The sequence below is a fragment of the Triturus cristatus genome, chromosome 5_1 (assembly GCF_964204655.1).
Source record: "Triturus cristatus chromosome 5_1, aTriCri1.1, whole genome shotgun sequence".
In the NCBI taxonomy this organism is placed as follows: domain Eukaryota; kingdom Metazoa; phylum Chordata; class Amphibia; order Caudata; family Salamandridae; genus Triturus; species Triturus cristatus.
The window spans coordinates 710,339,712-710,361,268 of record NC_140587.1 but is presented as its reverse complement, the minus strand read 5'-3'; the positions used below and the strand labels follow the sequence as shown (position 1 = coordinate 710,361,268).

The 21,557-nt window shown below is 45.1% G+C and overlaps 1 protein-coding gene across 4 annotated transcripts in view; it reads left to right on the top strand.

Annotated features, from left to right (window-relative positions):
* LOC146831396 (E3 ubiquitin-protein ligase RNF138-like) overlaps window positions 1-21,557 on the top strand; it is a 56,608-nt gene that overhangs the window by 15,449 nt on the left and 19,602 nt on the right. For all 4 annotated transcript variants that reach the window (XM_085604152.1, XM_085604149.1, XM_085604151.1 and 1 more), the window contains exons 2-3: window positions 10,967-11,203; window positions 16,304-16,466. In XM_085604152.1, the coding sequence (XP_085460278.1) occupies window positions 11,094-11,203; window positions 16,304-16,466 (273 nt within the window). In that variant the 5' untranslated portion in view covers window positions 10,967-11,093. The remainder of the gene's footprint in view (window positions 1-10,966; window positions 11,204-16,303; window positions 16,467-21,557) is intronic.

The following is a 21,557-nucleotide window of genomic DNA, read 5'->3' as shown; positions in this document are numbered from 1 at the left end:
ATCTTGACAGCTATCAACTTTTTCACTGTTGGAAAACTTCAATTCGGCTGAAGTGTACAAATGTGACTTGCAAGAAATAGGCACGGTCCCCTTCATTAAACGTCAAGTAAGTAAATGTTGTAGACTTGTAAAGCGCACAGCTACCCCAGCAACAGGGCGTCCCGGCGCTGTAGACCGCTGGGGAACCCATCCTGGCTATCCCTGTGAGATGGTCCCTTTCTGGGTATCTCCAAGGTGAAACCAGACATCCCCGGCGTCTGTGGGGGGCCGTTGTAGAGATGAGGCAAGCTTAATGCCCAGAGTTGCCGAGTGTGTTCCTGGTTAGAGTAGGTACCGAGGTGAGAATTATCGAGTCTGTTTTGACCCTGGTCCACGACCCTGCCGCATCGGGAATTGAACCCTGGTCCCTGGCCGATTTTCTGCTTACGGGTCTGCCGCCTCTAACTAGTGAGCCACACCTCTCCACAAGTAAGTGAAACCCACATGTCTTGGGACGATTCTGATCACCAGGTTAGTATGGTTATCACGAGTCAATAAGAATTTGGATTCAATAAGATCAGACTGCAAAGATTGCAGTATAGTGGAATGTTCCGGAAGCCAGCAGGACTTCGAAAAAGAGGGTTGTATCAAGGCATACAAGGGCTTGATACGCTGGGCATAATCAGGGATGCAAGTCCTACCGGAATTAAAAAGAAAAAAAAAAACAGTAAAGACTGTCATTTTTTCATTGTCGTTGGAGGGTGCAAACGTGTGCACTTCTCCAAGAAGTGAGGCGCTAAGCCTCATCCTTCATTTTTGAGCTCGTAGCCCAAAAACAATACTGTGTACTGTGCTATTTAGCAAAGTTAAACTTGTAACCGTGGTCCGCAAACAACACTATGATGCGATCCACGCAACAAAGATGCGGCCATAACTTGTTGTCTGTCAGATAAATGTCGTCAACGTATGAGGAAGCTTCTTCGTCAATGCTATCTATCAAAGAGACAACACGGGTGGCGAAAACACCAGGGCTATTTTTGTAGCCCATGGCCAAACACAAACATTTTCTTTGTTTTCCGCCCGCGGTGAAGGCGGTCCATTGACTGCTTTCAGGGGCTAGATTGTGCGTGTAAAAGCCGTTGGATATGTCAAGTGTCGTTTTATACTTTTTACGAACTAGACTGGCGACTAATGCTGAACTATGGGTATTCTGCACTGCACAAGTCTGACAATGTGAGTTCAAATGTCGGTAATCCAAAACTAAGCGGTACGACCCTTCGGGTTTAACTACTGTAAAAAGAGGGTTATTCATTGGCGACGCATGTCTCAAGTACTTCCCGATACTCTAGTTGATCCAGAATATCGGCTAAGGAAGCCTTAGCCTCCCGCTAGAGGGAATATTGGGGTTGTGGTTGTGGCATGGGCTGTAATGGTATCCCATGTGGGGGAGAGTCTTTATCCCTGCCCACCTGATTTCGGTATACAGCTGGTGCAAGCACCAAAGCCCACTCTTCTGCAAAAGCCATAGCTTGCTCCTTGGACACGTTATGCGAAAAACTGGAGAGTATTAACTCCTCCCCACGCAGAGCGGCTAGAACAAAAGGTGGCGGCCTATCTTTTTCTGCCATGAGTATGTCATATGAAGAAGTTACATTTTCCCAAAAAATCCCTTGCATTACACGTTGTATGTCACCTTCAATGAGAAAAACTGTCATATCTGTCAGGGGGAGCCACTCTGGTGTCAGCTGTTTGAACGTTTCAGTTGGTGTCGCCTCCAGAAATGGACGCAGTGCTTGCCGCACTATGGTAACTTCCGCTGTGCTGTCTAGCAGCATTACTGCCCATGTTAAGTTCCGGAGTCTGGTTCTCACCGTCTGTGGCATATCTCGCTGTTAAAGCTGCAACTTTCTTTCTCTGACAAGGCGGGCGCTGACCTAGAAAATTGTCTTGTTTCCCTTTGCGTTCAGTCGGGCGAGGTTGTTCTTGTACCTGTGGGGCACCTCGACCTCTGCCACGATCCTGGCGTTCTCCCTCCACCGGCTTGTGAGCCTGATTTTGCCTGTGAAGAACGAGGAGAACGCTGATCTGAAACCTGTCAGGAGACCGAATTCTCCCGCAGTCGCGCTAATCATAAGTGCACTCAGACAGTTTGGGTACCTGTGACGCTGCACGCGACCCCTGCGTCTGTTGTTCCTTCCCCTGTTTCTTTATTTTCCAATTCTTTTTAGGAAAATTAGGACGGTTGTCTTTAGCAGACTGAGCCGTCTGTGTCTGCTGTTGCGCAGGCGTTCTAGCGAAAGGCATTGCGCTCAATTGTCCTATAAGCATCAGCATTAATTTTTGGTAATTTGCGGGGTTTCTACTCCTTCCGGACAAGGTGCAAAGCATTGGACACTTGAAAGTTAACTGCATCTCCCTTGACATTCGCATGGATCAGATCAGTAACTACGTCAAACACTCTGACCAATCACATCCCTAACTCCACTGCCGCCTCCGGTCCATGTTCATTCTGAACACGCTTAATCGCTGAGGGAAGCACTGTCATGAAGGAGTGCCAAAACATTTCGCATACACCACCGCAAACACTTTACCCCAATTTTCACAATCCGTTTCTTTAGGTATTTAGTCTTTCTGCAAACTAATAGTAAGAATCCTGTGTTTCTCCACAGGAGTTGTATTTGGAAATACTGCTTCCAGCTGGTCAAATTTCTCCGCAAGCCAATAAGGTATATCTTCCTATTTCTGTGGACGCTTGCACATAAACGAATTAATCATGACTGGGTTAATAGTTAGCCCAGCTGGTTGTGCAGCAACCCCAGGTGCTCCCACCTGAAGACTGCGTGAGACTGATTGTACTAGAGCCCTGTGCACCTCAATTAAGGAGGAGTGTAAGATGCGCAACTAGTCTACAGCGACTACTAGATAACGTGGATGTGGTGTGTACCCGGCCAAAACTGGCCAAGCGGCCCCCGGAATTGACAAAGGGCCTAACTGGACCCGGGTCACAGTGTGGGGTAGGGCGCGATTAAAACAAACCCGGTGTTGCCATGCTGAAATCGGAGCCTCCAAAGTTGTATATGGCAGATACGCTATAGGGACCGCAGCGGGAGAGTACTTATGGAATAAGCCATCATCACCATCCACTGCTGGAGGCGTAACCCAAGAATAAAAAACCTCAAATGGGTGAGCCCCAGTAGCTCCTACTAAAAAAATGAGTGACACCCACGTTGGGCTCTCCAAAAGCGGTCAAATGACGATGGAGCGCCCCGTGGCTATGTGCCTCTATATTGACTTCAGCCATATCGAGAAAAAGCTGAACAACTTAAAGCGTGGCAGCGCAGTGGGTAAGTAACTCGATAAGAACTATAAAACCTTTTTTATGAATCAAGCTTGAAGAAAAACCTATAAACACATCACTATAGGTAGGTTATGCTGTAACAGCTGTTTACCGGCAAACAGAAGCGAGGGTATCATGGACAAGCACAAGAACTAAAGAGTCTCGCAATTAAGAACCAGACCAAACGTTGGACGCGCCATGTTGCAGGGATTCTGCACATATACAGAACTATGTGCAGGAAACCAGGACCTCCGTGTGTAGTGGTGTACCAAAATACCCACCTCTGTACCCGGGTCCCCTATCCGGCTAGCTATAGTGTCTCATTCTTTCTCCGTACTACAGCGAAGCTACCAATGATTAGACATCCTAGAACATGTACTCCCTCCTTTCTCCAGATACGTGGGAACAAGAACACTCTTTCGTCCAAACTCTCGTACTTGTCCACAACATGAGTAAATAGTCAAAGTATAGTTCTAAATGTTTATTTTAACTAACATGCTCTATAATGCAATACATGAGCCAGTACTAGCAGCAAAATGCATAGGATCAAACAAATCGGCATGGTTACAATTCCATATAGAACAAATGGAGAAATTATATTATAATGATAGTGGGAACAGGACTATAGCGCCTTGCCACCCTCCCCTTGCTAGAAGCTAGTTTATTGTGTTTATAGAAGACCTCCAGGTTTTGTCAGGGGACCCCATACCTCCGAGTTCAGATGCAGGAATTTACACCTCCAGACAAGCCCAGCTCTTCTATCCTGGAAAGCGTTTGCTCCAAGTGCCTGAACATGCATGCACAGCAATATTAAAAGCACCAGATTTCCAGGGTTGCAGCTGTGTTCTATGTTATGGCTAGGACCGTGAAGCTGACCAAAGCAATTCAACAGAGCTAATTGTTTTTTGTCCTTGAGCACGCTGTGCAGACAAGGGGCAGAGTATTCAACCAAATACATGAAATGCAGACCGTTATCATGTGAAAGCAAGCGAGAAAAGTGTTTACCAGAAATGGGCCATGTAGTAACGTGAGCAAAAGCAGCAAAATGGCGTCCAACTTATGCTAACTTAGAAATGTCTGTAGGTGTGTCCTTATCCTCACTACAAAATATCACACTTAATTTTGCCCATATTGTGGGTACTCCTTCTTGAAGCCAGTTCCAGTGCTACCTGCTATGAGAAGGATCCCTCTACACAAAGGCAGAATGCCTAATGAGGACCCTTGAAATGGAACCTACCGGTTCCACAACTCCTTAGTTAAACAACGCTGCAGCAGCAGGTTATGCGTGTGCTGCTTAGTTATGTGTCACTTGATGATCTACCATTAATTCCAACTGAGCATTTCATCTCCATGGGACTGATAACATGAGCACCATTAAATTGGGTAACACAAATATTTTCTTTGTCCTGGTTGCAACTCTTGAGACACCAGTTCTAGTAACTTGAGCTTGGTTGTTGTGGGATAGGTGCAGTGAGAACCACATTTACAATGCTGTTTTTGAAGGTCTTACCCCAGTGAATCCTCTGCCTTAAACTAAGGGTGGGCGTAGTTCGCGAAGTAGCACTTCGCGAAGCTACGCAAAGTGAAGTTCGCACTACGCGAGCTACGCGTAGCACTTCGCGAACTGCGTAGTAACCTGTTCGCACTGTGCAAGATGTTGTTTTCAATGATTGCACAGTGCGGACAAGCAACCGGCACTGTGCAATCATTGAAAATGGCATCTTGCACAGTGCGAGCTGTAGTTTTCTGCTGCTCGAGTAGATTTTTACTCGAGCGGCAGCTTTATCATCGCGAATTAGTAGTTTCTCATCGCGAGCGGTCGCGAGCATACGCGACCCCTCGCAATGAGAAACCTCGCGTTGGGAATCTCGCTGGGAGGTTTGTTTTCCATGCTCGCGATCGCCAACTTGATGTTGCTGATCGCGAACAAGGAAAAAGTCTCGCCGGGATGTCATTTTGCTTGCTTGCGGTCGCCAACTTGACGTTGAGGACCGCGAGCAAGCAAAAAATGACCGCAACACTACGCTACGCGTGTTTGCACTGTGCTACGTGCAGTTCGCGTAGTGCGAAGTAGCGCGAACTTCGCAAACTACGCGAGCGTAGCGTAGTGCTTCGCCCAGGCCTACCTTAAACTCACAATCCCCAGTGACCATGCAATCTTCTGTAAGAGATGTGAATATTTCAGGCCCTCCCATGCCCCCCCCCTCCCCCCCCCACGACCTGGTTTCAGAACACTTGCACACCTCCAAGATAAAAAGCATAATCATTGGCATTGAGCCTCCTAAATGTATGGGGAAACTGATGAGTCCACTTTAGCAATAGCTCCCTTTACCTTGAGGGACCACACTCTGCCTCTATACTTTGACATTTGCCTAAATCTATTTAAATTCTCCTCAGTATTTTGTGTCTGGGCTGGCTTTTATGAGCTTTTTATGATGAAGTTTAATCAAATGGTGTATTTCTGTTTTTCCTTATCACTTGAAATATTTTTCTCATAATGTTTGCCAGCACTGCTGACGTTTTTCACTGATAACTTTTCTGTGCAGACTTTAAATATTGGCTTGTGTGTTTTGTTTGCTTGCAAGCACTAATTATTTTTTATTGTAGTTGTGACTTTTTGTTTTTCGTACTAATGTCAAATAATTTCTTTGTTAGGTTTACCTGCGCTCCTTGATGAAATACACTTGACACATTTTGTAACCGAAACTGTGGAATGAAGTAGAATGCTTTGCCAAGCTGTGATCTTGAATTTGCTTTTATAAATGGAACAAGCATTGGCAGTGCCAATAAGTCCCAATTATAAATGCCCTGTCAAGCCAGACCTATAAATTCATGTACACTGATTGCCCTCTTCCCACGTGTGCTGCCACTTGAGTAGAATGTCATAAATTATCTAAGCCACATTAATAGCATTGTAATGTTGCGTGTATCCTCGAAAGGTCAAGATCCGGCAGCCAGATAAATAAACAATGATCACAGCTGTGTGGAGGGCAAGCACGATTTGTGGAAGCACACAATCAAAGCATGTACTCCTGGCTCCCAACATTTGGGCAGAGCCAAAGCCCCTCTCCTGGTGATACTCATGTAATTGTCTGGCGACAGCTGTCAAGCCAGACCATAAAAATATTTTTGCCTTTCAACAACCTTTGTTAGACGAAGCTTTTTGGTTGTGACTGCAGGTAAAACATTAAAGTATATCTTTAAGACGCAGAAAAACATTGGGTTTTTTGTTACACAGATGATGTGGCATAGGACTTTAGTCATCGTATCATAACCTTAATACATCAGTTAAAATCTGGGCTCTTAGTCTGCATGCTTGCACACAGTCTTGGTGCTTCCCTTCGAGACTGATAAAATATATAGATCCTTTTATAAATTTGATTGTGAAGGCCCTTCTGAGTATTTACTATTGCATATATTCTATTTCCAGCCTAACTCGAAATCCAAAATTTTACACAGAAGTGACATGTAGCACACATCACTTCACCTGCGTATGTTCGTTGAAATATTAAAATGCTGCATTTTTTAACTTCATTTTAAAAATGTTCAAATATTCCTTTACCTCTTATTTTTAACATCTGTTAGGCCATGTTTTGAAGCACACTATGACATTTTGGAACAACATTTACTTTTTTGGGACTGTTTGTGGTCTGGGTTTTAAGCGATTGTCTCGTAATGTTAATGCTGAGGGCCTGATGTACACTGCTTTTCGCTGGTTGCTAACACTCCAAATTACTTAATCTGAGAGCGGAGGCGTGTAAAAACATTATTCTAATGTAGTAAACCCATGTTGGTGACTTGGAAGGAATCCAGTGGCGGCCGCCACAAACAAAAATTGGAGGGGGCTCGGGGGGGTAAGAGTGAGGGGTTAATAAAATATATATATATATATATATATATATATATATATATATATATATATATATATATATTTATATTTTTTCTTTTAAAGAAACTGAACCTTCCGTCTGCCTCCCTGGTAGCACCTATGTACTTCCTTGTCCCAGCAGGCACTGGGGCAGCATCACAGACTTCCTGTGCCATCCCCACGCTGCTCTTATACTATGAGAGCAGCGTGGGGATTAGCCTCAGCGGGCTCATTTGATGCTCTGCTCAGGCAGAGGAGTTCTTTATCCAGCTGAGCTGTTCAATACAGCCCAGTCGGAGAAACCAGAGTGTGCATGTGTGTTTGGCCGGCCAAAGACGTCCGGCCAAATGCACATGCGCCCTAAGAAGTGCACAAACCAGTTGGCCACGCCCTGCCCCTCCCTATGCACGCTGGCTCAGCCGGCAGGTGAAAAATAAAACTATGATGGAATATAGTTTTATTTTTCACCTGCTGGCTCTGAGCCAGTGGGGTGACGCTCCTCCCCCATTGTGAAGCAGCCGCCCCTGAATCACTAAATGGGTTTAGAAATGGCTTCTGAATCTGTATTTGGAAGGTGCTTGTTTTGGCATCCCTTCCAAATAACGTTTCAGACCCTGATCAACCAATGGTTTGCGACCATAATTCTGGTTGCAAACCACTGACTGGTTACCAACTCCCAGATTGAGGTGGTTTGCCTATGGGAATCATGATGGCAGCTTCAGGCGGACCGGGGACCCCTTCATGCTCTCTATGAAGTTTTCCAAAACGAAAAACCTTTATTTTTAAAGCAGCTGGTGTTCCTTACTGGAACTCTGGCTGATGATAAAAAAAAAAAAAAAAATTAAATAATTAAAAGTCTGTCTACACCCCCCTGCCCAGTTAATCAGATTGTGTTGGTTAAAAAGTAGTGGGGAATTTGAGACCACTTTTTACAAATGTAAATCGTATATCGCGCTCTAGGTTTCTAATCCCAGTTGTACTGACTTCAGATGTTGTCTTTGTGTGTTCCATGAGGTAGCACAGATTATTACTTCAGGTGCTCATGCTTCAAGAATAAAATGTATCCAATGCAATAAAATTTCAAGCCTTGGTAAAGGTAATTGTTCATGCTAGTGTTGAGCAAGCAATGCTTTACCAATTACGAATAGCTTTCAACCAATCTCTAGTTGTGACGTTATGACCCTTACATCACATCCAGCTTAATACATCCCACAGGTGCTGCCCACTCGGTGTTCCTTTGTTTTTCTTACTCCATAACAGTTGTTTTTGTGTCCTGGTTTACTGATTCCATACACAGAACAGGAGGCACACTGTACCCATAGCTTACATGGATCACTAAATCTGGGGGGAGTGGCAAGCATAACAGGGTCACTGTAATGGCGACACTTTTGCAACATTGCACAAAGATTGTGGGGTATTGCAATGTGGGCACAGAAATGTGTGCTCGTACACTTGTCTCATTTGAAGTGGTTCTGTTGGAATCTTTTAGTACGTATGAGTAAAAGCAGCTGTGGTCCGTGCAGGTAAATGCGGTGTTGCTGTGGGGTCGCATGGTGAGGATTTTGAGGGTCAATTCAGAGGAAAAATTATTTATTTAATATTTCCTCTGCATCCTCACTAGAAATCTACCCCCCCACCCACCCCACTGCCGTTACCTGCACAGACCGCAGCGGAATACAAGGATTTTGAAAACCCATGATACACGAGTTGGGTGAACATCCATATTAATTTATAAACACATTGAACCAATCAATTATACAATGGTTTATGCTGAGGTGCTCCGTGATAAGTGCAGAGAGTGCTTGTGCAGTGTAAAAACAATTTTATTGATTTAATGTATATAATATATTTAAATTATTCACTATTAGTGCAATAAAAACATTGAGAGAAAACAAAGTGGAGCCCCAACGGATGTCCATAAGGATACGCTCCTATTGTGAGGACTCAGGGGTGGCAAGCAAGAAGCCAGGGCTCCCAGTTGCTAAATGACGTCCATGGAAAAAATCCCAATAATAGGACATAATATGTTGGTTGCGGGCTGCGATCTGCATCTTGTGTTATTGCTGCTAACTGAGGCATGTGCATCAGTCTTGGAATGTAAAACTTAACATGTCTTGTGGCACCAATACAGGGAGCATTAATGTGGAGGAGTCAAAATCGATACTTAATATTTATTAGAATAGTGTCTGTATTTTTTATTGCTGTGTTTTGGTTAGATGGGAGTGCGTGGCCTTAGTTTTACACGTAGTATATTGCATTCGATTGTCAGTGAGGATGGAATGGCTTGGGAAGGAACAGAAGGCCATGAAATTCTGATAATAGGAAGGGACACCTCTCTGAGGCCTCTAAATCCTAGATCAAAGCTAATCTAGCATTCCAGGCTAAAAAGTTTGTTCGCTTTGATTTCAAGGGATGGAATGTGATTGAGATTTCGACACTGTCTTGCCCCGGTTTGTTTAGGAGTCTACCACTGCCCCTCATTCATCTGCTCTTTACTGTGATGGACCTGGACAAAGGCCTCCCATATGTGTTACCCAGAGGTCCAGGCTGACCTTATCCCTTCTGATTTATAAGAGCCCTGCCTCCGCGTAGCCCAGGGTGTTTTATGCAAAGTGAGTGGGTGCTGGAAAGATCCTTGCCACCATTCCTTGATTCTCTGTTTCTTTTGGAGTAAGCTTAACTTGCTGTAAATGACTCGACTTTGTTGTCTGAGTATAGTGGCAATGCTGTGATTGTTGGAGTGGGAGGGGACGTATGCTGGCTGGACCTTTTACCTGAATGTTCGCTATAACGTTTTTGATTTTTGATGGGCAGAAGAAACCAAGTGCAAATGTACTTAATTATTTCACATTCTCCATTTTGAAATACATAATGTTAAGAATGTGGGACTAGTTTTCATAAGAGGATATAACTATTGTGGAGTGATCCTTTACCGATACCATACTTTAGTCTAGCTTGATATATAGCTGTCTAGGTTCCATACCCCCTGCTTACTCTTTGATAAGTGGTACCATGCACAATCCATCGCAAGATGAGGCATGGACTGTCACTTATGGATTTGCCAATTTTGATCAATGTCCGCAAATTTGTAAGCATCAAGAAAAAACGTGGATATTTCTTTTTAAAGTGACATTTATTTAAATGTTTTGTGGTAAATGTCTACTGTTGAGGGTTTAGCCTGCAAATGGCTCATTTTCTCCAACCAGGTACTCCTAATTTGCATCAGTTAGACAACCATCTAATGGAAGAAATTCTCTGTCTTCTACCTCTTTCTTTTTTTCACTGCCAGCAGTGCCTTTTGATTGACACATGACAGTGCTCTGACTTCCTGAACAGTTTCACAAAAGTAACCAATCTGCCTAGTAATCTTTGATAACAACCAACAGCCGTACTCTTCTTTCAGTCATTATTTATGTGTACACTTTAGTCTCAACGGTCATTAATGAATGTTTAACGACAGTGTGCAACTAATTGCAGTAACACGTTATAAGAATCAAAAGGGCTCTCATGTCACTTACCTCTGTGACTCTGATAGAATAGCACAACCCTGCCAAGATGGATGACACTGGTGTGCAGCAAATGTAGTGAGTTTAGGCCTATGAACACGGGTCTGACAGCAAATTAGAGTCTTGTGTCCTTTAGCAGTTGTAGACCTCATTGAGCTTGGGGTGAAGGGGAAAATGCGAGGGTCTCAGCACGGACCATACCAAAATAATCCTAATTATTCCAAATTGTATATCTATACTTTAGGTTTTTCATTATTTATGCTTTTAATGTTGCAGGTGGCTCCCAGTTCTGCAGTTTGCATCAAAATCAGAAGCGTGGCGAACTCGCGCTCCCTTCAGCAACTGTAGGAGCAAATATTTGGTTATTTGCTTGAAGTGCAGACACTTTTTACAACTCGTCAAGATGGCCGCTGCCCCTCACTCGCCGCCTTGTCGTACAGATGAAGATTTCTACTGCCCTATATGTCAGGAGGTTTTTCAGACTCCCGTGAAGACTGTCGCCTGCGATCATGTGTAAGTAAATAGACGCCTGTAAAACATGCATTTAATTTTGTTTAACCTCTTTGTGGTTCCTTGACGGCTTCTCGTCTCTTGCTCTTAACTAGCGTTGAATAGCTAACTTCTGTGTGAAACTAGGCCGTGTTTCATTGGCTTAAACAAAGCCGCGCTCATGCGGCAAATTTTAGACTGGTATAGATCGTGAAAGAGTTCCTTTCCTAAAGGAGACCAGCTGATCTTGTGCACCCATTAACAATAATAAAATCATACCTTAAATTGAAGAATGTTGAAAGCTGGTCAGTGATGTATATGTAGTTTCTTCAGAAAATGTTCAAATGAGAGATTAGCCTGTTCCTGACCGACCCCTAATTGACCCCATTCATTTTTCGCTAGTTGGAACTTTACAGAGGCCCATATTTGTCAACGGGGCCGGTTTTAGCGCTGGTGGCACACGGAGCGACCATCCTTTTTGGCGCCCTACACCCATGGCTGCCTCCTCTGATTCTCTCACTACCACTGGGCAAAAGTATCCCTCATCTCTCCAAACAGAAGTTATTACTAAACACACAAAGTGGCACTCCTAGACCCCCTCCTCAGAGCACTGCTGGACTGGAGGAAAACAGGAGGAGAAATACAACTGCTCGCACTTGACCCCAGGACAGAAGAGCTGACTCCAAGTGCTAGCTGGCTAGCCACCTTTTCAGTTCCAGGAACACAAAAGCTGCAAGAATCCATAAAATATCTGCTTAGACCAGCTGACTTTGGCCTGGATCCTGCTCGTGGCTTCTGAGAGATTCTTAACCTCGAGTGGTGCCAAAAAGGTTCTGGGCCCCTGACTGCTGTTGGAATGTACTCTTTTCTCCCCCATCCCTCTTACCAACAACTGCAAGACTGGGCTTTTTCTAAACTTCTTGCAAAAGGAGCCAGAGGCTACCACCAAATCGGCGTAGTTGAATCACCAGTGAGATTGAACTTGCTGGTTTGCTCTGCTGATAGAAGCTCGACTACTGTAAAAATTTGAAGTCTGAACATAGGGGGAACACCGAGGCTGATGTCGAGGAGCAGCTGATAAAACCTTCCTGGGCACAGACTTTGGACTTCGCCCACTCCTAAACATTCCTGCTGGTGACTAAGACCGCCTCAAGCTTCCCTTCCAAGCTGAGGCTTCCACTGAGGTCCTGCACTGCAGCTGCACCCAACAAGCCCTATATCAGATCCATCCTGTACCCCGACCCGCCAACAACCTTGTCAGAGATTTTTTTCCTCAGGAAAAAAACTGTCTGAAGGTAAAATTTCCAGCTGGACAGACATGGTTTCTGTATCTGACCCACACATCACAATTGGACTAAACTTTTGACTTGGTCTAGCAAGACCAGATACCCCCAGTTGGTGCTTTGCGGTTTTTGGTGCTAGAAACGTCTAATCCTTTGAAAAACAATATCTTCTGATCCCTGCATCTGATTTATGGTTGTTTAGGGTCTAATTGAAGATCAAACATGTCTCTTTTTATAAATCAGTGTGGGATTTATTTTGGTGGTGGTTTATGCTTATCAACGGTTTTGGTTCTGATAAATGTTTTACACTGGTTTCTCCTAAGTTAAGCCTGTCTGCTGTGTGCTGCAACTACCAAGAGTTGAGTATAGGTTTTATATTACTGACAATTAACTAGACCTGAACACATCCCAGATAGGATCAAAACCAAGATAGCACACTGCCAACCACACACCCTAAATGGTGTCGCATGCTACCCATGTGACGAGCACTTGGAGCACTACATAAGGGGAATAAGTGCTACATAAAGGTTGCTGTACAATACATCTGTTCTCAAACCGAGGGAATCCACTGAAGCCTGCAACCCTTCTCTAAACTTCTGCCCTCCAACCCTAACCCTTACCTGGTTTCCTTGCCCGCATTAGAAGCATACCTGGGAATATATCACTGTGACAATCTTAGCTTGTTCAAAAATGGATGACTTTACCAAAGTAATCTTCTTCCAGTTGGGAGTACTTGGAAACCTCCTTCAAACTTTCCCAGCTTGCAGTCTCCATGGCTATTTTGTGACTTATTAAAGAATGGGGGGCAGGCTGGTAAAACCTTTCGCTATCCCGAGGAAATGTGAACAAGCTATTGATAATGCCATCTGGCAGTCAATATACAGTTAAAAATATTGTACCTCATACGCTAATGCCTATTCGGGACATACCTGTACAGCCTCTTTTTTTTTTTTTTTTTTTTTTTTTTTTTTTTTTTTTTTGTGGACATATTAAGCACCTTTACATTTGATATAAAAGCAAAATGCCTCTAGCGCGAGACCCACTGTGCCCTTTACCATCCAAACAAAGGACGCTGCTTATTCATAGAATTCGAGGAAGTCCTGAACAGTGCTTCACTGATCCATCTTTAGGACCGTAAATTGTGCAGTGTACATATCACAAGCCTTTCCTCCAAGGAAGGAGTGCTGATCTAACATTGCTGACGAAACCTGAAAGTGCAAAGCTGATTGATGGCAACTTTATAAAGTGTACACCTTAAGGCAGGATCTATGCGGCAAAAATAATTACCAGTGTATTTTAACCCATGTTCATTTATTTTTTTTAAAAATATTTAAAGGAAACCCTGTTTTCAGAAAGAAGTGATGCAAGTTACACTTCTGTGGAAGCTACGGAAAACATGTGCTGCAACACGACCACAGAAAGCTGTCCATATGACCGGATTTGAAAACACTCAGTTCACTCCTGGTGTTTTACCTAGATCCAACACTAGATGACAGCAAATACATGTTTTATGTAGTAGCGAGAAACATGCCAGTGACAACTGATGGTACTAATTTAAAGTGATTATCATGTGTTTTTTCTACATTAGGTGTTTGGATGACTGGTGGGAGCTCACTTTCTTACTGCAAATTCAATTGTGTTGTCACTGGCTGAATTACAATTGTGCACAATTGCAGAGCACAAGTGGAATTTAATTGGAGAAAGTTGTTTCATAATTCAGCGTTTTTATTAGCCAGATCTGAAAACCTCGATTAATAAATGTGAATTACTTCCTACCATTCCTTCTTTTGAAGACCTACAATAGTAGCACAATGTTGGCAAGTTTTCTATCTTTAGCCTTGCAAAGACCGCATAACCAAAGCCTATGTATTTAATGTATGCACAGCACTGCTTTCGTGAACCACGAGCCTAGCCAGTGGGGTAACGAAAGTTGAGGGGGGCCCCCGCTACGGATTTAATCTGGAGCTCTCAGGCCCTAGTACTGTGCTGAGGAGGCGGGGGGGGGGGGGGGGCACCTGCAGCAGCTCAGACCTGTGTCTCAAATGTATTCAATTATTAATGAGGTCAAAAAGAAATAAAATTGACACTGCCGGTTCGTGAATTGTTTGCATGGTAGGTTTTCAGTAGTAATCCCAGTACCGGCGGTATTGACTTAAGTGCTCGGATGCGCGGTTTGTGTTAGTTTCATATTTTATAAAAATATGATGAGAGCTGCATTTAAAAAAAAAAAATGGTCGAAACCAGAAGCGCGGCCGTGCTGATAAAATAAATTCTGAGTGCTCAACAAACACATAATTGCATGCCTATGAAACCTGAAGCGCACCCCACAGAGGCTGCAGTGCTAAAATAAAACCGATGACCAATCAAAAGAAACAATCGGTAACGTCCTGTGGGAGGAACCCAAACACCCAAAGGCGGGATAGAGCGACACTATTGACCAACCAGAGTAAAACAATTTTGAAAGGCAGGCCAATCAACCAACCAGAAGAGCTGGGCTTGTTGAAAGCCTCTAGACTGACTGCAGCATGTCTCAGAGCAGTGCTTACGCTGCCCAGGCTCGATCTAAAAATTATATATACACTTATGATGTATAAATATTTATTGTGGCAGTGATGCACTTTGTAAGCTTCACGGCAGCCCATTTCAATCCGAGCTAAGCTAACTACTTAACGGGTCTTGGAGACTGAGTGTGAAGGTAGTGGTTGGAGGTAGAATGGGAAAAGGGTTGCTTTCAAGACCTAGATACATTTTGCCTGAATAGTGCTTTTGGACTGGTTGTGGGAATCTTCCTGGAGTGGTCATCGAAGCAAATGGCAATTTAGAGTAGCACAGACCTTGGTTTCCATCTCTAAGAAGAATTGTTCTTGGTGCCTTGAAACATACTTTCTAGCTTTTATAGGGCCTTATTCAAAAGAGCCAGGATGGGAAGCTTTTGACCAGGACCTACATCCCCAGGAGTAGGAGCGGCCATTACTCATGTTCTTCACAACAGACTGCTGTTGAGGCTTTCGCTCGGGTGCTTCCATGGTTCACCTGCTTACAGGTACACAGAATCTTGCTTGCTTCAGTCAAAGTTCTCCACAGTTTGCACAGTTGACTGAGATGAGGCTTGAGACGTGCTAAGCTTGACTGTGGTGAAATCCTCTAACATCAATGCTTAGTTTGAGCCGGTGGTTTCTGGTGCTTGGCACTGGTTCTTAATTGTCAGCATCTGCGCTTGTGACTTTCTGGCACAGGGTGGCGCTGTATGGCTAATTTAGAGATAAGCACAATAGTTTACTAATTAAATATACATTACAAATTACTATTGCCTGCCACCCAAGCCAATCTGACAGCTTGGAACCTAGAATAGTCTGATTTGTCTCACTTGTAGGAGTGGGATGGCAAGTAGTTGTGGTGTTACGATCATTGGCTGTGTGGCAGGGGCAATGTGTGTGCTGATTAGAGCTCTGGCACTTTCTTTCTTCAAATTAAGCACTGTCTAACATATTTGGTTTACCTCAACAAAATACATTCTTTTCCAGTCCTGGGCACCCAGTGGAAACTACTCTCGACTATTTGCAAGTAAAAAGTAGTTTATTAGACTTATAAAAACGTATTTGAGCAACATATTTTGAGGTTTTCATGACTACACGTAATACCTATGCCAATGCGATCTCTGCTGTCATAACCCTCTGATCTTTAGGTTAAGTTGGTGCATGAGATTTTAATTGCATTATGCATAATTAGAAATTGTTCTTCTCATTTTGTTGAGTTGTGGGTAGGCTGGGGAGAAGGCTTGTTTCTATCTGTATATAATCATTGCTAATTTCGAGCCATTGGTTTACACTGTTGCTTCTAGGTTTTGCAGGAAGTGCTTCCAGATGGCCATGAAAGGCGGTGCAGTTTGTCCTCTTTGCCGTGGTAGAATCTCTCAACGAGAGATCGCCAACCCTCAGAGAGCCACCAACATCGAAGAAGATATGAGGACATGCTACGGCCGCTGCAAGTGCTGCGAGCAACAGGTAAGGTCAAGAGAATTGCGAGCTGCCGAAAACTAGTGTTTCAGCTAAAATACTCAATTTTAAGGTCATTCTTTCTTAAAAATTCATGTGTTCAGTTGACCTTTATGGGACCAGCAGCCACCCGTAAAAATTGTGGCGAGACTTCAGAGTGCATTGCAGAATGTTTGTGCGCTGCCCCATTGCTTGCGCATGGCTGCTAGAGTGTAGGTTTGTAGTGTCCAATATTGAAGCGTGCTAGGACCTGGTACGTTGCTGGGGCCTAAGCAGCACATGCGCGCACACACACGTAGCCACGGGTGTACTTTCAGCCGAAGGTCACGTGCAACCCCAGGTCCATTTATGCCCTCGGACCGCGCCCGGTCACAAGGGTTGATGCCACGATACAATGTATAGTATCGGCCAGGTGGCCTTTGCATCCCTCCTTTCTTTTAGATGAGCAATGCAAACCGGAAAAGGAACAAGCATTGGCATAGCCAATAGGCCATGCCTTTGGGACCTTATAAGTGTTTAGTTATCCAGCCGAATATCCTTGGTGCAACAACAATAACTGTTGCATGGCGAAACACTTATAAGGTCCCAAAGGCGCGACCTATTGGCAAATGCCAATGCTTGTTTTGTTTTAGCATTTCTAAGTTCAGCAAGCGAGTTCTGATTAAATAAAACGGACCGTCTTAAAGTTTCGACACACCACGGCTCAGTCGAATAAACTTTAGTTCAGCCCGCCAAAAAAGGTGTACTTACCAGAGACTGCGCTTGCCGATATCTGTCCATGCTCCATACAAGTTACTCCAACATTCCCTTCAGAAAACAAAACAAGGAAACATTTTTCCACTATAAACAGTACTAGCAAATACACTCTCGCATCAATGCACACAGCTATGCTACAAGTTAAGTCTGACATGAGTCATCTGGAGTAGATCTGCAAGACGCACTTTAAATTTAATTGCGTTTCTAGATGTCGGCCACAATATAGTGATGGATTACAACCGTGTAATCCACTGTGGAGAGCGGCCCTTATTCTACCCCTTACGGACAGGCTGCAAAGTACGGATAACTTTTACAGCAATAAGTCTCTAGGGCAAAAGACAACCAAACTAGTGCAGCACACGGTTACTTAAATTCTGAAGCAACAAAATGATCCAGGTCTAAAATGGCCATCATGCTCCCCGTCCCAAAAAATGGCGGCTAGGGAGCGCGCAATCACATGACATTGCGTGTGCAACGAGGCCCACATACAACAGTAAAACATTTTTAAGCGCGTCCATCTGATACCTTGATGACCAATGTGACATTTGTTATCACGCAGATTACAAGTTGCTCTCTATGTAATATTACCTGCAACTGTGAAGAAAGGCGACGTCTGGTTCTGGTTTGCCTTCTTGAGCCCCCATGTCAACGTACTGAAAAATAAAAAATTTCAGTCGGAGCTCACAATTTGCGTAAACCAATTATGAAAGAGTAAAGCGTGTGAGACCATGCGTCCGTCAGCTGTGACACCATAGCAGGCAGGAATCAAGTGCTCTCTGCAGGGCGAACGACAGCCTGGCACTGTAACCACCCTGCACAATGCAGCCCAATCAAAAATTGCACAAACTGAGTTCGCGGGAATGACGAGGCTTGCCGGTTTTAAGAATGCAAGGGTCAATAGCAGCATTCGTTTCAGGATTCACCTTGAAATGATTATCTATATAGGTGCAAACTGTAGTACTCTTAAAATTTACCCAGTTATGTCAGCCTGTAAGCAAGGCCAATTGAAATAAAAGGCAGAGTTTACACTAAGTTACATAGCGCGTTTAATGTTATGGTTAACCCAGTCACAATTTTCACACGTTTACCATGCCTGGGCAAGTGGCACCTTATTAGTACCTCTCGGACATTCAAACAAAAATAAGAATGGCGGCCAGTTAATTTTTGCGAAGGGCCTTCCATTGCATGCCATATTTATTGGAGTCTAGCCAGAGGCATTTTTTTAGGGGGGGTGGGCGCGATTCGGAGTACACCATAGGTTAAGAAACCAATCTATAATTACGTGGAACATTCCGCAACCACAAATTTGCATAATTCAAGTGGCCCCGTCTGTAAGCTTAACAGTGCGCACGCATCATGTTAATTCCATGTTGCCACTATGTATAAGTTTAAATAACAGGTTCAACACTTACGATATGGTATAAAAACCTTTAAAATTGCAGGCCAGCCATTTGTTTCTCAGAGTCAAAGTAAAACCACCGATGCAACGCGTTTTATGTTCTCCTTACATTACATATCAGCTAAAGCCCGGGCTAAACTAAAGGCCAACAGTGTCACTGGTGAGAAGAAAAAGCAATCTACCAACAAGCTAGTTACCCATTCAAACAAGCGTGCGCGCCTTGCGCTTGTAGGGGGTGGGGGGGGGGGGGGGTGTTGTACGGCCGAGAGCAGGGACATGCTGCGCTTACCTTGCGGGAGCGAGCGCGATAATTGCTAACACATGGCGCCGCTCGCTCCCACAAGGGTATTGCCAAACGTGCACGCGTTGCCATTCAAAGCAATGCAACGTGTGCACGTTTTTGCCTGCAAAACTGAAGCGATTTCTAAAGGTCTTTTTCCTATGCAGCGCATGCGTGCTGCATAGGCGAGACTTAAAAATGAAGAGAAGAAAGAGGAAGGGAACAAAAGTAAATCACGTGTTAATAGCCTGTTTGGAAAGTTCCTATCCTAGGCTTGTGGGTGCGAAGCCCATTAGCACGCAAAGTCTTTCAGTCTTTGGTAGGCGCTACATTGGGTCCGAGCAAATACATTTGACTGGTGGGCCCTCCATGTGGGTCGCCGGCGGTGCCCTCTGGATATTCACCCTGCGCCTCTGGTGCCACCGGAATGGTGGGGCAGGTTCCTGACACAGGTTGTCCGGGCAGTGCTGCCAAGGGTGCGGGACCTGGGTTGACCTCCGTGGGGATTCCTGTTGGCGTGTCCTCCAGTTCTTTGCTCTCTTCTGGAGACGCGTGGTCAACAGTCGGTGTTCCTCGTGCGTCTTTGAACCATGACACATTTCTCACCACATTGTGTCCGCCTTGTGCGGTAACTGTGGTGTCATCTACTCGGGTGACAGTCCACACCTTGGGTTCATAGGCCGTGCAAAACTTCCAACCTGGGTGATGATCCTTGATGACTACCGTGGACCCCACATGCACTGTCAGAGCTTTGGCTCCTCTGCTTATGGTCGCCTTCTCGTTGGTTGTCTTCCTCTTCTGCTGTACCCTTTTGATGTCCAAGCATGGAGGTGCCCACTCGGGGTCCTCTGGAATCTGGTCTTGTGGTGACCACCTGAGCAGGAGCCAGGCTGGGGCACACCCGGTTGTCGAGTGAGGCGTTTGCCGGTAAGCAAGCAGGAACTAGTGTAGGCATACCTCGGGGTCTTGGTGGTGGTCCACCCCGATTCAGAAAGCTCTATTAAGTGTCCTCATGAACTGCTACAGCTCACCATTGGCTTGAGGCCATCTTATGACCAAGTCCTCCCCCCTCTATTTGAGCATATCTGGCTTCCGTCGGGGATAGCGCTCGGCTGGCGTATGCCACAGGGGCACAGACTCCTTTGGTGTCCTCTTGCAGAAGAACTGCCCCGAGCATGACCGGGCTGGTGTCGACCACAAGTTCCGTCGTCTTCTCGGGGTGAAAGTATGCCATGTTTGTTTTATCCAGGAGGAGTTTCTTGATGTTCTGGAATGCCGATTCTTCTCAAGGTCGTCCACTCTCAGGGTGTGCCGTTCTGTTAGCTGTTAGAGGGGCTCTGATATGGTGGTGAGATTTGGGGTAAACCTCCTGAAATATGTCACCAGCCAGAGGAAACTCCGTATTTCCGTAGGATTTTGCAGGACAGGGGCACTCCTGATGGCTTTGGCCTTGCGCGGGTCGACACAGAGTGTGTCTCGTGAGAAGACCTACCTGAAGAAGTCTATTGATTCTTGGTAGAATGCACACTTCTTGTGGAGCGTGAGTCTGCAGTCTGACAGCCTCTGCAGGGTCGCCTTCAGCCGGACATGATGTCCCTCCAAGCTCTGTGAATATATTAGGATGTCGTCACTCAAATTTATCACTCTGACCAGGCCTGAGAAGGCTTCCTTGATGGCGTTCTGAAACAACTCCGTGGCGGAGGACACACCAAAGCTGAGCCGGGTATACCGTTGAAGGAAATGTGTCGAAGGTAGTAATGTAACTACTTTCTGGTGCCAGCTCCAACTGGTGGTATTCGGAATCCAGATACAGTTTTGGGAACCACTGTGCCCTGTTCAGGTCCGCCATGATATCATCCATCGTCTGGGTTAGGTGGTGTTCCCTCCGGATGGCCTGATTGGGGGGGGGGGGGCACCTCATGTTGACAGTCAAATGGCACCAGGTTGCTTGGGCTTTGGTGCGACCACCAGCGGGGACACCCACGGGGTGGGCCCAGACACCTGCTCTATGACCCCCCAAGTCTTCGAGGTTCTGCAGTTCTTTTTCCAGCAAGGGGCGTAGGTGAAAAGGAATACATCCGTGCCAAAGTGCGCTGGACTGCCTTGTCAATATATAGCCTCACTTGGCATCCTCAAAGCTTGCTCAAACCTTGGAAGAGCTGTGTAAACTCACTCAGCATGTCCTCTGCATGAGTGTCGCGAACCTGCTTGGAAAAGAATACCAGCTCCAGCACCCCAGCAGTGTCCCTTTTTTTTTTTTTTTTTTCCATCTGTCATGTGGAATTTGGCTCTTTCTAAGTGTTCAGAGCTCGAGACTTCTCCTCCATCATCGTGTGGAGAGGTCAAGGTTCCATGCCTCCATAGGGGTAAATCTTAGCCGAGCTGGGTGTCAGGCGTGGTTTGGGTGACAGCCGCTAGTACTGATCGGAGTCATCATGTTTACAGATGCGCCCATGTCTATTAGGGCATGTATGGAGGTCCCATTGACCGTGATGTTGCACACTGGAGGTGGGCGCCTCTTGCGTCCTGGCCTTCCAGCGAGTGAGATGACAAATGTGTTGGTATCGTCTGCATAGTATGCGGTGGCGTCTTGTTCTGGTAGTGCCTCGGGGTTGTCGTCCTCCTCAAGCTTGAGGTTTCGAAGGGTCGTTGGGTGCCCTCTTAA